Source organism: Syngnathus scovelli, chromosome 12, assembly GCF_024217435.2.
Source record: "Syngnathus scovelli strain Florida chromosome 12, RoL_Ssco_1.2, whole genome shotgun sequence".
NCBI lineage: Eukaryota > Metazoa > Chordata > Actinopteri > Syngnathiformes > Syngnathidae > Syngnathus > Syngnathus scovelli.
Window position 1 is genome coordinate 8,144,761 of NC_090858.1, and position 16,017 is coordinate 8,160,777.

General features: G+C 40.5%; 1 protein-coding gene across 4 annotated transcripts in view; it reads left to right on the forward strand.

Annotated features, from left to right (window-relative positions):
- The first annotated feature begins 2,749 nt into the window (after positions 1–2,749).
- Positions 2,750–16,017, forward strand: part of mcu (mitochondrial calcium uniporter) — a 35,254-nt gene continuing 21,986 nt past the window's right edge. For 2 of the 4 annotated variants that reach the window (XM_049735676.2, XM_049735673.2), the window contains exon 1: positions 2,751–2,947. In XM_049735676.2, coding sequence (XP_049591633.1) covers positions 2,831–2,947 — 117 coding nt within the window. In that variant the 5' untranslated portion in view covers positions 2,751–2,830. Of the gene's footprint in view, positions 2,948–16,017 lie in introns of all 4 variants that reach the window. The other 2 variants (XM_049735674.2, XM_049735675.2) reach the window with 2 other exon arrangements.

Here is a 16,017-nt window from a genome sequence, read left to right on the forward strand (position 1 = left end):
CTTCTATGGAATTAGGCTAGTTCTTATTTCTTTCTATGATGAGAAAGGTTTTGGCTTACGTCTATGAAAATAAAATATTCCCATATCATCGGTAATTTTGTGAACTGTCTGTCCCCCCTAATATTTTTTTTTTAATGAGATCATGATGACAACGAAAAAAATATCCTTGACCTCTATGCTCAGGGATTGTTTTGTTTAGAGTTTTTTTTTTTTTTGCATAGAACCTTGGAACATATTACACGAATGATTAAAATCCTCAAGTATAGACTGCTTTAAATATGGTCATCTTATTACTGATTACTCTTGCTTTAGTTGCAAATGTGTTGCACTAAAGGCAGAAGCGGGTTTATTCTAGTGTGATACCCCAAAATCATGTAAAAATCTGTAACTGTTTGTCTTATCAACTTTGTTATGTGAAAAATAACAACAAACCCAAAGAACTGCTATTTACCTCTCATACATGATAGCTGAACTGTTTTTATTTTGTTTAATGAAATCCGACACTGTCAAAGTGGCCCTTCCATCCTTGTATATTTCTGGCAGCACTTGAAGGAAAATGTTTGGCTACCCCTGCTTTACAACTTTGTACAACTCGTGTGTGGAGAATCTTTTTTTTTTTTTTTTTTTTACACTGGTTAGCAATTACAAAGCAGGAAATGTGGACATGAGAAAGGAATTTGGCTCCCAAAGCCAGCCTGGAACTGTTTAAAAAAAACTTTCAAAAACACAAACACAGTCTAATCAATCTGTTTAAAATAAAAAATAAAAAAACTGGTCAACAGTTCAATTGTTGCTATTGATTTGACTTTAAGGTCGTTTACTAGTCTTTTTAATCTTTAGAACTGCACATTTAATCTTTTGGGAGTGTTCACTTTGGGCAGCATTAGCTTATCTATACGGACTCGCGCTTTAGAACCAAAGTGTTACTCTTCCAGTCCTGTTGTGGACAAGGGGAGAAAAAATAGGCAACTACCAGTAGTTTTTGGAAAGAGATGCCCCAACACCTCACCCATCCTAGCTCGAGAGGCACAGAACTGTTTGCACACTCCTTTCACTCTGGCATCTGTCCTGGCATGTCTGCATGTGCGTGATCTGGTTATCTGAGTGGTGTGCAACGTAAAATATACAGCAACGAAGCATTATAATCACTATTTCAAAACTGAATGGAAAATTAGCAACAGCTATGTATTGCTGCGACAGGTTTAGATCGTGCTGCCTTTCTGTATAAACACTACAATGAAACTTGATCCATTCACTGTCTCTGTTCACTGATGAAAGATGGCTTATCTATAAGGACACGCGATGAAAAGCGGGCTCCAGTTTCAATGGACATGTTGCCATGTGGCAGGCCCAAGTCTTTGTGTGCACAAGACAAAAAGCAAACAATCCTTTTATGTAGTTTGCCATGCTGATTAAAAACAGCATGTATGAATTGTGTGGCAGTTCATTCATGTCTGAAAATACATTTGAACCTTCATGGGCTTTATTTCAATGTGTTTGGATAGAATAAATGTGTAGGTAGTACAGTACACAACTGTTGAGGTAAAATTTATTTTAAAAAATCTATTAACAATTGAATACCATTTGGTATCATTAATTTCCTTTAGTCATTCAAAAGAGTCCTGATAGTGTTTCGTATAATTCACATGTGGGAAAATGGTCAGAACAACTAGACGTGTAAACTTTTGTCTCATCTTTTGAGCTGAGGCCCAAAGGACTTCAGTACACAACAAAAACACTTGCTGTTCCAGTACGTTTGGAGGAGACTCTTACATTAGATGTTTATTAATTATAATTTTGGATAATCGTCATTCGGAGCTGTGGCACACAAGTCTCTTGATGGGGCTCTAGCATTGCCGCCAATCCCCAGAATAAATACTGATAGCCTAATGATGTAGTGACAAAACAATACACACAGTTGCTAGTACAAAAGGGCAAAAGTCATAAGAACATTCCTTTTATATTCTATATCAATCATTCAACAGGTACTTTTGTCATCAGTTTTTTTTCCTTTAACAGGTGTGGCAGATGAAACCCCTTGGTCAAAGATCAGATCACATTGGACCAAGTAGGGTCTGCTAGACACTTATTAACTCTAATGAGGCCTTTAGCTCATGTATCACTTGCCTTTACAGGGCTAATGTGAATACCCCCCACATGACAGCTCGCTCTTTGGCTCTGCTACCCAAAACAGCAGCACCAAAATCCATAAAAAGTCTCCCAAATTAAACAGTGTGTATCATTTCTGCATGTTGCATAGAACTTTTCTGTACAGTCTGATCTTATATTATGTGGAGAGCGTACTGTGGCATTGCTACCTCTGCATTGTTGAACACCGTCTGTTCCAGTTCATGTTCCAGGGAGTTAATTGGCTTATCAGTTCCTCCCAGTCAGACTTCTTTTTTGTAGTTTAGCTACATTTCCCAATTATCCGGTTCTTGCATAAAAAAGGCTGTTTAGCAGAGCCTTCAAACATGACCTGTGTGACCCTGACCTTAGAACAGAGGTCTTGAAGAGTAGCTATAATTGTAAAAGCTGATTGATTTATAAATATGTTCACCAGCATTATTTTACCACCACAAATTTGTGAATAATTATCATTCTTTATCTCTAAAGTCAAAGCAGTAATTAGGGATTACAATAGAGTTTCTGCTTCAAGGTTCATGCAAATTATTTTGCCGTGGCGTACGCACACCGGCCCCGCAAACCCGCCCACCACTAGCACCCCTTCCTCCTCCTCCTCCGCCACCCTCCCTCCCTCCCTCTTCCCTTTGGTGCGTCTCGGTCCGCCCGCAGCAGTCTCCTTCCACGGCGAGATTTCACTTCAGAGATGGCTGCGAAAGTGTGCAGATCAGTCTTGCTGTTGTCCCGAAACGGTGGAGCGGCGGCCGGCAGCCTCCCCGCACTCATCGCTCCTTCCCCGCGGCACCAGCAGCACGTAAGATCGGTAAGTCCCAGGACGTGTTCGAGAGAGAAAGGGGGGGAGTGGGTGAGAGGGACGCGGAGGAACTGGCTGCCCGGAGCGAAGCGCACGGTGTCGGCCGGTTGGGTTTGCTACGGAAGTAGCGCTAACTAGCCTTTGGGTTTCCTGCAATGCTCTTGTTTTAAGATTGCGTAAACGTTTGGACTCATTGCGAGAAAGGAAATGCGCCTCGATCTGCTGTCGCCTGCGAGTTAGTGTATTTCCACGCAGAGTGGGACGTGGAGCTTTGACAAGGAGGCATTGCAGTTGTTTGAAGCGCCTGCTGATGAAGACCATCATCTGGCGCTGCCCCGGCCGCTCACTCCTAAACTAGCCCCCTTTACCTGCCGTCATAATCCGTCAACTTTGTTGATTTATTTGCTCGTGTGGGAGCGTCTGTGTACACGTGTCATTTCTTGACGGGTGTTGGGTGAGTCTGTCATAAATGTTGAGCTTGTGATCTCCAGCGGGGCAACCTCCTTCTCTTTCCTTCTATGTGAAACTGCAGCGTGCGAGTGGGATGTGTGTAGTTTCTACTGCAGTACCATCAATGGCTGCACAAATCCTCAAAAGCCACCTGTGTGCCTTGAATTGACATGAACACAAACACAGACATTAAACATGAGACATGCAGGCGTGGATGATGTCAGACAGCTTGCCCGCTGGCTTTCCCCTCCCTGCGGGTGTTTCCCCATTCATCTGGGAGATCCGTGTGTTTTCCTGCAGCCGGGTGCAGATTTGACTTTAAACTGTTGGCCTACAATGCAGTAGTTGCTCATCGTGTTCCTATATGGTGAAGCTTTGCTCAAAGCTTTTACAGCCGCAGGGACCCAATGAGGGAACCGATCTGGCTGCCACTTGGACTGAAGAATGAGGAAGCCCACGCAATGCTTTCTATACCTATGTTTGCTTTTAACCCGTCCTCACACATAATCCTGCCTCATACTAAAACTGTACAGCTTGACTTGTCGAGTAACGTGATCAGTAATCAAGATGTCCCCATTTAAATTTACTGGCATGCAATTAATCCATTAAAGCCCCCCAATGCACGCTTTATATGAATAGCATGAATATGAAAATATGATAAGGCTTAATACTAAAAGAGAATTTCTTTACATTCTCTTTTACAAAGTGTAATCAAGATGAAATACGTATATCTTAATCTGCTCAGATTTACTTGCCGGTCATACAGTGCAAGCATCCCTGCTGCTGATCCAGTGGACTTTTATGAGTCCCTCGTTGCAGCAGTAGAACTCAGTTTCGAAATTCTGTCTATAAAGCTCCTGCCTTGGGTCGCTTAGTTTTTTCCTTCATGCATCCAGCGTCGTCCAGGTTTTGCAAGTGGGACAGACACAAATTAAAAAAAAAGACACTTTTTGGTGTAGTTGCATCTCCTCATAAATGCAAAGCAGCCTCTGGACCCTTGGGACTCACATTTAACCTCCACCAGATTACTATTGAGTCTTCTGTCATATAAATGCAGCTCCCCTTAAGTGAGTCTCGGGAGTTGAATCATTGGGGTAAGCCATCCTTGTAAAACTACATGGAATAAAACGGCAGTTGAATATTAATAGTATGAATCTATATATTCTGGAGTTATCATACGGCACATATCGTAGACAGATTATTGGTGAAGGTAAAAATATATTTTTGCTCATCAGGTAGCTCATATTCTGATTTTGCTATTAAAGCTCTTGTGTTCATTAAGCTCATCAGTTTGTGGTTGGGGCCATCAGGTCAAGCATCTTCTGCTATATAATCCAATCAACGTAGGAGTAAACTCATTTATCCATGCTGCCTTCACTGACTTAGGACTGAAGTTATCCTGATTAGTGTGATAAGAGAGTGGCGATCGTCTGGGAGGAGGTGATTCGCTTAAATGAGTGACAAAGCTGTCGTCAGAAGTTGTCGCTTGACTGCGATCTTACCCTTGAAACTCAGTGTGAGGTCTAATGTATGATTTCATGTCTTCATCATTTCATTGGTCTTCAGAAGAAGACATTTGTACATGGCACTAATTAGAAAGCAAACTTTTGTCTGTGCTCAAGCTATCTAACGACGTTGTTTGTTTGTTAGGGGTTTTAAGCTTGACTCTGAAGACCCGATTAAGGTCATTTACCCGTAACGGACTTGTTTTCTTTACTGCAGTTGAAAAAAAAATTGGTCAAATGTAATTCATCATTTAATTCTGATATTTTTTGATGATGGTGGTATTTTGGCCATCACAAGGTTGTAGCATTAAATACATTAAAATAACAAATATTGAAGCCCTATTTTTTAACAATTATAATAATAGAGCGATAATTGTGTTCTTAAATTGAGCATTATGCATAATTGTTTTATCCTATTACATAATGCGCTGCAATAACCAGCGCACGATAATATTCTTCACAAAAGACCTGATTCTGTTTTTCAGATGACAGGTTCTCCACATTTCTATGTCTGTAAGGTCCTGCTGGGTCATCTGTAGAATCTTGACCAAGTTCTGTCACATAACCGAGAGAATATTGCATATATTTCCATTACTGTTTTGCTAAAATAAGAACTGATAGTTTGTGTAGCTGATATTGACAAATTTATAGAAATGATGGTGATTAATGATGCTCTGCCTTCAAATGTTCTGGATTGAAGCTTCCTCAGTGGGCTGCACAGGAAGTAAAGAGCAGACAGATATTTTTGTGTCTCCAGCCGGCCATGTCAGTTCACGCTGCAGCTGTTAGCCTTGTTTCTCGGCACAAAAGCATTTAATTTTAATTGACAGATTTCTTGAGGATACTGTCGAGCAATAAAATGTTACGTTTGACAAGCGCAATGAGCCCTTTGTGTTTGTTTTGCTCATCATGGGAGAAGCCTCGCTTAAAGAAAGCCTTGTTACTGCTGTTTTGTATTCTTTGTTTTGCAGTAGCACATATACATTTAATGATTATGCTTTTACGCATACATGCTAGATGCGAGTAAAGAATGTGTGGCAGACATTAACCATCATATTGAAGAAGTCTCTTAACCGTACTATCACATCAAGAAAAGTGAAATGAACTATAAACTTTATGATGAAAGTTAGTTCCTGCGTTTGCTGAAATGTATGTTGTTAGGCATTTTTTCGCACTCTGAACAAAATACCAAATATTTCTTGACATTTTGGAGATGACCCCCTCTGCCTCTGACACACTTCCTTCCTGTCCACTGAGGTGCAAAAGCCCAGCAAGCGTGGACTTCTATAATTTGTGTGGTGTGCCGGAGTTCTGGCAAGCACTCTGCTCTCCAATTTGGAGTGCTTTAGAGTGTTTTTTTTTTATTTGTTCAACAAATCTGCCTCATCTAGATGAGACAGGGCGGTGTACTTTTTTTTTTTAATTAAATAATTACACTTGATGAGTTGATCTGCTTCACTGCATATTTTATTTTAATCCATGCAGATACTTCTACATAAAATTGATGGTATCAAATTGGCTTGGGGGATATAGACAAAATTTCAGTCTTGATATTCTTGCCAGGCAACAACAAAATATTAAGACGAGTTCAGAGAAAATCCTCAACGGTGTTGTGGGACACAAGAGGATCTTGAGCATCGAACTGTATTTCTCTTGACCTTTTTTCTCATGACTTTCATCTGTACATTCTCTCAGTCCTTCCACAATGTGTACCGTATTTTCCGCACTATAAGGCGCACCGGATTATAAGGCGCACCTTCAATGAATGGCCCATTTTAAAACTTTGTTCATATATAAGGCGCACCGGATTATACGGTGCATAGAATAAATAACTCAACGTTGCTCAAACGTTAATGCAATCACAATATAGTAACACTCGCAATAGTGAAAACAATAACAATATATCAATAACTCAACGTTGCTCAAACGTTAATATCACACAACACGTAAAATAAACATGTAAAGCTTACTTTAATGAATTAGTCCTCTTCCACGAATCCATATTGGTCCATATATAAGGCGCACCGGATTATAAGGCTCACTGTCGGCTTTTGAGAAAATTGGAGGTTTTTAGGTGCGCCTTATAGTGTGGAAAGTACGGTACGTTGTAAATATGAGTATGTACCTTTTGTCACCCTCACCAGCTGTTTGCCTGTTGCCTGACAGTCCTGGCCTGGATTTCTTCATTGATAGGCACTTGTAGAAATGCAGAAAGTGCTCTCTCTCTCTCTCTCTCTCTCTCTCTCTCTCTCTCTCTCTCTCTCTCTCTCTCTCTCTCTCTCTCTCGCTCTCTCTTCCTGCTGCCTCATCAGAATGCACAGTGCAATATCATTCATTCTCAAACCTCTTGTCAGGCGGATCCTGCAGTGACTGCATGGCCTCCTGCCACAAAAATCTACTCTTCATAGTGCCGAGGTTGGTGCAGTCATGGATGAGGCTATGGTGATTGGCGAGGTCCTCATTAACATACTGGAAGGGATTACACCCTCGAGGTGGTAAATAACTGGTGAACCCTCAACTCTTGTCATTGACTAATTAGCTGCCCGTGTTTCAGGGTGGCCACGTGTAGCTCTATTCAAGTCTGCAAAGGATATTAAACTCGGGCAATGTGTGTAATGTGGTGATGGATGGGAGCACCGCTTGGTCACCCCGCATCTCGAGGACAGCGAGCTGGCACTCTGTCTGCTGCCAGGAGGACAGGTGAGGTTGCTGTTTGGAGATGAAGGTCATCACCTTCACTTTCGAGTCATCTAATATGAGACGAAGCGCATTACTGTGAAAGGAGAACACATTTCCAGAATGGGATTCTCTTCATATGTTTATTTCCTTGAAATTGTGGCACAGTAGCTAAAATCACTTGTTAGTGGTTTTACTTTAAGGTGCAAGCAAACAAAAGTAATCAATTCGAAATAGTGGCTATTGACCCACACCGTTTGTGCTTTCTTTCTTTAAATTCATCCACCTAGTATGCTTCCCATATGGGTCAAATCGATAGTGATCTGCCCTCCGAAAACATGAAGACGGTCTAATTTATGCAGCTAATTATGGATAGCAAGGCTCGACTTGACCTCTCCTTCACCAAGTATTGATTGTTTGTACCCTTGTTTATGCAGGTTCAAATTAATGCAAGCAGCAGAGTAGAGGTGATGCTGCCAGGATCGAGAACACTGAGAACTTGGAGAACCGAAATGTTTGATCTTGGTCTTGTCTTACCGAGTAATCACGTCTTGAATCAGTTGAGGCAAAATATAGTAACCACCAGAGAGGTGTGTGTTTATAACATTCTTTTTCCCAACGTGGTCCAAAATGATACCTCTTATTTCAGTTTTGATATTAGTTGTCATATATCTTAAAGTAGTTGAATTTCAATTAAAAAGTAGTGTTTCACGGACTGCTGATTATTTGTCCACTTAACTCCATTGTGTATCTCACGCCTTCCAGTAAAACTGCTAGACAGTGACATAAGGATACATTAACAATATTAAATGGTATTGTAAATATTATTATACATTATTAGGTATTATACATGCTGAAACCCATTCTGTGAGCCTTTGCTTCTCTATTTTTCACCGATTTGCTGAATTGAAAACAATACGATGTGAGTTAAAAGAGGCAGATGAATAATTACAACAGTACTAAAAAGGGAGAATCATATCAGCGCAGGACAGAGAGAGAAGACGCATCAACGATTAATTGGCAACAGCGGAAAATCATCATCTTGTTAACAGTGAGGCGCTTTTTAATTTCTTGCTGCGACGTATGAAAGAGGCCTGGTAATGACAGAGGATTCCCTCGCCCTCAAGCTCACCTCTTTCGCTCAAGAAGAAAATAGGCTGGCAGCACCATAGTAACTAAATGCAGCATGCAACCAGGAAAATCTTTTTTCCATTGTGGAGCTGGCCACCACATGCAACTTTAATGTAAAAGCTTTATTTCTGCTTTCAGACATATATAATGAAACAACAAACCACAGTATTGATTGAGTATCTATCTGGTAGAGGAGATTCTTTTGGATGGCTGACTTGTGCAGTATACAATAAAAAAAAACATAAAAGACAAAACCTGAAAGGTATTTAAGATATACGAATGACTTGAAAATTCACTATCAAATGGAAACCCGTGCCAACAAGGTTAACGGTGCTTCACATCTTGAATGTTGATGACTAGATATCAATTCGATGATGATATATCACCCAGCCCTCCTGGAAACTGTAATTTAATACTGCAATTTTATTTAAAAAAAAAAATAAATAAAATATAGTCACCACAGCCACATCAAGCTAAGCAGGAAAAACTGGCCTATTTTTATTTTTCCCCCTCCACCCTTCTTTTATTGCTGCATAACAAACAGCAACTATTGTCTGATTTATTTGAGCATAAGATCAGGTGTCTGCTCCAATGTGCACAAGACAGATCAGGCTACTCTGCTGCTAAACTGTCATCATACAGACTTTCCCTGCTGGGTGCGACCTCACGGTGTTCCGTTACCATGTTAATGAGGGCTTTGCCGGTCGCACTTAAACTGGATGAATGTGACATCACTCTTGTGTTGAGGGCGTCATGGTTAATGGGAGTCCATGTTTCTTTCCACTTGAGAAGATTCTTTCTCCACGGTGTCTTAGAAATGCATGTTGCGAAGTGGCCTGCTGTTTGTTGGTTGGTTGTTTCCTTTTTGTCTGGGTCCCCCCTATTCAACTCTTGAGCAGTTGGCACATGTTAGTTGCAGCCATCACTTGGGAGCTTTATTGCTACTCTGTACTTGTGGCTGGAGCAATTAAATGAGCGTGAAGATTAAACACGGCTATTAAAATAGAACTTAAGCAGATGAATAGTAGTCATCAATCCCTGATCAATGCAAATTAAGCAGATTGAGATATAGAATACAGATGGACTAGCATAGCATTGTTTTACCATGGATCACGTTTAGAAATGTAAGGTACTTTTTGGCCTCTCCATCTATTGTTGAAAAAGATTCTCGAGTACCAACATTGAACAATGACTGCAATAAATTAGGGTGGCACGGTGGTGCGTCACAGTCAAGACTTGGGGTGTTAATGTTTACGAGTGATTGTCTGCATATGACTAACGATTGACGATCTGGGTCAGTTGAAATGGGCTCCATCTCACCCCACCACCCTGAACAGATTAAGCAAGCAGTAGAAAGTGAAAGAATTACGACATTAAATTAGTAAACATGCCGCAAGATACACGTTAGTTGTTTTATTTTTTACGGCAGAGACAAATGGCTCATCCAGTAAACTTCATAACTGCCGTGGCCTTTCTCCCTGTTTTAATCCTGAAATGATCCCTTTGTATTTGGGAGAGATGTTGGCAGGAGTCAAGTACCGAGTCTTAACTGCAACAAATGAAGGCTCAGGCAACTGAAATTGCATCGCCTGCCTTGTTTACACTGTAATTACACATGCTGGAGTATTGCCATGCAGGGCAGACACAGGAGATACATTTTGCATACGGATAATGACGCACTACTCTTTTCGGCAGACCTCCCGAAGCATTTAGTCGCTTACCTATTGTCCGACTCTAATACGTTTTGTTCATTCTCAATGTCTACCAAACTGTTAGTTTTTAGATGATTTTTCATTTTTTAATAGTTGATATGCTTGCTCTCTTTTTCATTGCTTATGGCACTACTACGTGCATTTATTTACTCTTTTTGCCATGTACTGTAATTTGAGTCTAATGTTCAGTTTGTGCATGAAAATATGAGTAATAAAGATCAGTTTTTTGTTGTGATGCAGGACAGCTACAGGAGTGTAATTTAAAACTCAGACAAAAGTTCAGTGAAACGTGTATTTAACAAACTACACTGCTTTTAATGAGAATACCCATCAAGTTTGAATAGCTTCCATTCAACATTCCATGAGTTTAGTTAGAAAATTAGAAGTGTTACTTCGAATGACTGGAGGCTCTTTTTTTTTTTGCAAGTCATTTTGCATGAATAATATGACAAAAATCAGCAAGCAAAAAACAGTTTGGAAGCTAATTCTGAAAAAGTGTTATTTGTTGTGGACTTTGGCTTTAATAACTAAAATGAAAGTGATTTCTAAATGACTATGTGGCCTAACCTTGGCATAAAGTGCCATACCTTTATTTGGACTAAAATGTTCCTTCTTGTCTTGTGTCATATGAAAGTCAAGTATGTCTAACGGGATGATATGATGGATACAATCCTGTCCCTCTACTCAAAGGCACCTTTAGGAGGCTGGCCAGTCACAGAATTGCTTATGTAAATAGCCCCGCAACTATAATCCATTGTTGATGATGGATCTAAAATGACACCAAGATTTGGGTCTTCTTTTTCTCCTTGGTTTTGGTTGAGTAAATTGGTTCAGAAAATGGATGAATGGATACAGGGTTCCATCTCAAGCCTTTCGCCAAGTGTAGGAAAGATTGAGTGGCCCTCCCAGAACTACTGCTTGTCGTGTACTCATTGATTTGTACGGCGTCAAGGTTGTTTGTCATCAATGGTTTCACTGAATGTGCATAACGTGAATGTGTTCCACTGTCTCAGAGCTTTCAAGGCTGTCACGTTTCAGACACATTGAACCTGCTCTTTGTACTAACTCTAGTGATTGTTCTGCTTGTTCAAAGTCTTTTGTTAGAAAGCAAAGATGTACGGCAAAGACAAATGACACGCAGAGGTTTCAGAAATGTTTCCAGTTTGTGTTACTCATCCTTTGCCAACTAACCAGTCATCCACTAGTCTATAAATAGGATGCAGGAGATGTTGGAGGACACTTCTGCTAGAGAATTACCATGGAGACAGTGTTTAGCTTCTGCTTTAATAATGCATTTAGAGCAGGATTCAAAAAAGTTCTAAAAGAATCTTCTAAAAAATCAAACAATTAATTTGAAAGCCTGGTCTTGTGATTTTAAAGGTCTGAGTCATCCCAGTCCTTGTAGTCTAGAATAAATAATTACCACTGTGATTTTGGGAAATTGCACAAAACACATGAATAAAACCCTGAAGGTCATGTCTTTAACTTGCTATCACACATAATAAAAATGATTTGGGCCTGTTCCCTCCCTTTGGTTATTCAGCACATCTCAGATTCATTTCAAAGGTTGTTGCATTATTGGCTCTGCACTGTGTACAGGTTCATAGATGTTGTGTCTATATTGAATGGGTGGCCTACATTTCTGTGTCCTCCTTACTTGCTATATATTTTTAGTTCTTTCTGAGACAATAAAGATTCCCTAATTCTATGACTAATAATGGCAATTTCATCGAACCTAATCAGCGTACAATATATTTCTTCTTTTACACTCTTGTTCACATTTGGGTAAGGTAAGAAAAAGGCAGAAATGACACGACTGATCCGTCTAGAATCATCAGTTACACGTGAGAATCTTTTTTTTTCTGCGCACATGCCATAACAATTTAAAATAGCATTATGTTCCATTGGTGGTGTGGAGGCTCTATTTCTGGGTATGAAAACACTGCTGTTATTTGTAGATTACGTGGGACATTTAGTCTTTGAGAGAATCCAACACCCCTTTGTTTTGTTTTCAATTTTCTCTAGATGGGAAAATTAAATGTTGACCATGTACCAACAACAGTCATCTTACTAAAAAAAAAAAAAAACTGGTTGGCAGAATACCAGCGCTCTGTGATATAACCTATCATTAAAGCAAATCTGCAGTTACAATTTGCACTGCTTGAGCCCTTACTGGATTTGGTCTTAAGGAGGCAACCCTTGGGATAACCCAACCTGCATATGAACTTGATGAACAAAGCAGAGGCAATGGAAGGATTAAATGAAAGGGGCATGGACTTTTCGTGGGAGGATTCCGGCTTCATTTCAATGCTTTTGCATTGTCAGCCCGAGGCCATATTTCTGATGTGGCGTGCCAGGATTTTTTATTTTATTGAATGGCTACGAACTGCGTCTTTCTGCTTGACTAAAACATAGGTTCATTTTGAAATATGATTCATAAATGTGTTATGGGCTTTTTAAGCTGCTGTGCTGTTGTTACCAAGGTAACTACTATATGAACACCACTATAGCAAAATAGAGGTCGCCCAATTCATTATCCCCTTTCGCAATATGTTCTTGCCGTATCTCTTTCAATAAACATGTCTACAGTAGCTATGCCAAAGTTAATTGATTATGGCTAGCTTATTGCACATCTGCCGTCTCCAACCACTTAGATCTGTCATAATTGTTTGAATATTATCTATAATCTCAATTCAAAGTTTGGTAAACATTTTGTAATGCCGGCCGGGCTGATTGCCACGGTGGGTGCGATGGTACGTTCAGTGAATGTGAACGTGAGTAGATATGTCTTCTGAATTGAATCTTATTCTGAAGGGAGCCATCCAACATAATATGTCAGCTCAGCAGAGAAAAACCAATAAAATGAGATTTATGTGGTCAACTTAAGTTAGAACGCAGATTCATCGTGTCATACTTACATATGCTTACTCCGCAAACCCTCGGGAGTAGATGGTTAACATATCAACAACATAAATGCAGAATTATTATGTCATGGCAGAATATTTTGAGTCAACACAAGTCTTTCATATGTCAAATTAGACCGATGTAGATCCAGAGAATGTTGAGAGCTGATTTCATGCACCGTGGATATATTCAAACGACCTTGGCGATGAACTGTGGCGATGGCAGTCTGCAGGTGATGTTGAGGATGGGTGCTTTGTAAAAACATTTGCAGCAGACGTGTATGAAGCCACAATTTATAACCCATCTTTATAACTCATTTCTATTATGTTTTCACTCCTTTACTTTTGTGTGCCTTCCCCTCAAATCTACACTTTTGCATTCTGATGATCTTCAGCTTCATCCGGGTGGCCGGAGGGGTGTGTTTTTGCCTTTTGTATGAAATTAAACACACTTGCAAATTCCTTGCAATGTTTTTAGATGCCTCCCAGGTCTTTTCTAAATAGTTGCTGTCCTTCCCTTTTTCATATTGAGCTGATCCTTCCTTAAAAGCCCCGAGGAGCCCTATTTAAAATCAACACGGTACTGCACGGAATTTAGTCGGAGGAGTTTGTTTTATTGTTTTTGGGTAAATTGTCCTTTCCAACTTTATGATTTGATAAGGATGTTTTCCGATGACACCATGAGGAATACATTGGGAAATGATTGAACGGCACAAGGGCTGTTTTTTGTCTGCTTGCTTCTGTTATTTTTCTTTTGTTCATCATACACCTGGCCAGAATCCTCATAAGTTACTCTTTTCCATTATCAATGAAAGCAGTCTGGAGTGTGCCCATTTATCAGCACTGCAGCGAGTGATGCTAAGCTGCCAGCCTCTTCCCTGCACGCTCGCATCCATGACCCCGATTTTTCTATGTGCGTATGCATGAAAGTTGTGATTACATCACACGTGCGTGGGTGGGTGTCTCCATGTTTGTTGGGTGATAACTTGTGAAGCCCGATACTGATGATGCACCCTTCTCCCCTTCTGTCTGGTTGGATATGTGGTTCCTTTTCCAACTACAACTTTCTAGAATAGTTTGTTCTACATCTGGGATGGGCAACTGGTGTCCCCGCATACTGCATGCACTTGTCAATGAACTAAAGTTGATTAGCTTTTCATTTGGATGAAAATTCAACTTGTGTCCTTCAGACACCCTTGGTGTACATGGTGTTTTGTTTTCTTGAGTGCCTTCTTGTCATCAGTAAACTTCCAGGGAAATCCCTCTGACCGGATCAATTCTCCTCCCCTCCAAATGTCATCATTGGCTTGCGGTGACTCAACAGTCAGTCACCCAGCCTCTTTTGTCTAGTTTTACTCTAAGTGCTTAATGTGCTGGAAATACCATTTTTCTCTTCCTTTCCCCACTTCTGTCATCCTCTCTTAATTCTCTTCTCTGTGGTCTGTGTGATTGCCTTTGGCCTGCCAGCCATCTTTCCTCTTCTCCAGCAGGCTAACTGCTTTTCCCTTACAAGTGTGGGGATGGTGAACGAGTAATAACTGAAAGAACTGAAAGATAGGAAAAAAGAGAGATGGTTGGATAAGAAAGCACATTTATCACGCAGGTAATATTTCTTCTGCATTATCACCAAGAGCCTTTGCAGTAATGCTGAAATTGCAGACTAATGTCAAACTTTTGTCAGTAATAAGTACGTGCATTTGAGAAAATGAGGACACGAGAATATGACAAAGGCTTCCTTCTACGAACTTGGTTGCTCTTTGTGATTGCTTAACTAGGAAGCAAGACCGTTCCTGTTAAGTTGTCTGCAATTACTCTCGACCAGTACAGGGTGTCCCCTGCCTACCACCCTAAGACTTTTGGGATAGGCTCCGGTACGCCCGCAACCCTCGTGAGAATGAGTGATACAGTAGATTAATGAATGAGTGAATGATACTCTCAGAAGCTTCTACCTCTACTAGCCTAATCTGACCTGGTGGTTTCTACCACAAATAGATGTCAGGCTCCAACAAGTGTTTGACTCTTATGGCATGTTCTCTGCAGCCCCTTTTCCACCATGCCGGGATGGTTCAGTTCAACTCACCACTGTTAGGATTGTAAACCTTGGTCTGCTTTCCATCTCAGCATTCCGTGTATCTTGACTTTGGTATGTGACTGTAAAATTTTAATAGTGTATGTGCTGCTGAGCTGAACCAAAGACTAATCTAACCACCTAAGAAATTACAAGTTCCAGTCAAATCTCTTGGGGCATACAACTTGGAATTTAGATGAAGTCACTTGGAAACAAATGCATTAATACAAGTCTTTGAATTGCAAATCTAAATCCTAAACTTCAGTCTGTGGACAGAACCACTGACAGTGACTTTGAGGACATTGTCCCATCCTTAAACCTTGCAGTTGACTTACCACTCCAGGAGGTAATGTTCAGACCTTGTTGGTTCCACATAAGAAGAAAAGCGAATCTACTGCTTCTCTCGGGTCAAGAGACTGAGGCGTGTTTTTTGTACGTGTATGGATAGCTGTATGAGTCCACTTGGTTTGTTGTAGAGCAGGTATCTAGAGAGAACAGCTGCTGTCGTCTCTGACAATCAAACGTCCAGAAATAGATTGGTCCTCCTCTCCGTGGCCCACAGGCCTGATGGTGCAGATAGGTCATACTTAATACCCCCCCAAACACATTTCATAGGTTGTATTCCACACTTAGG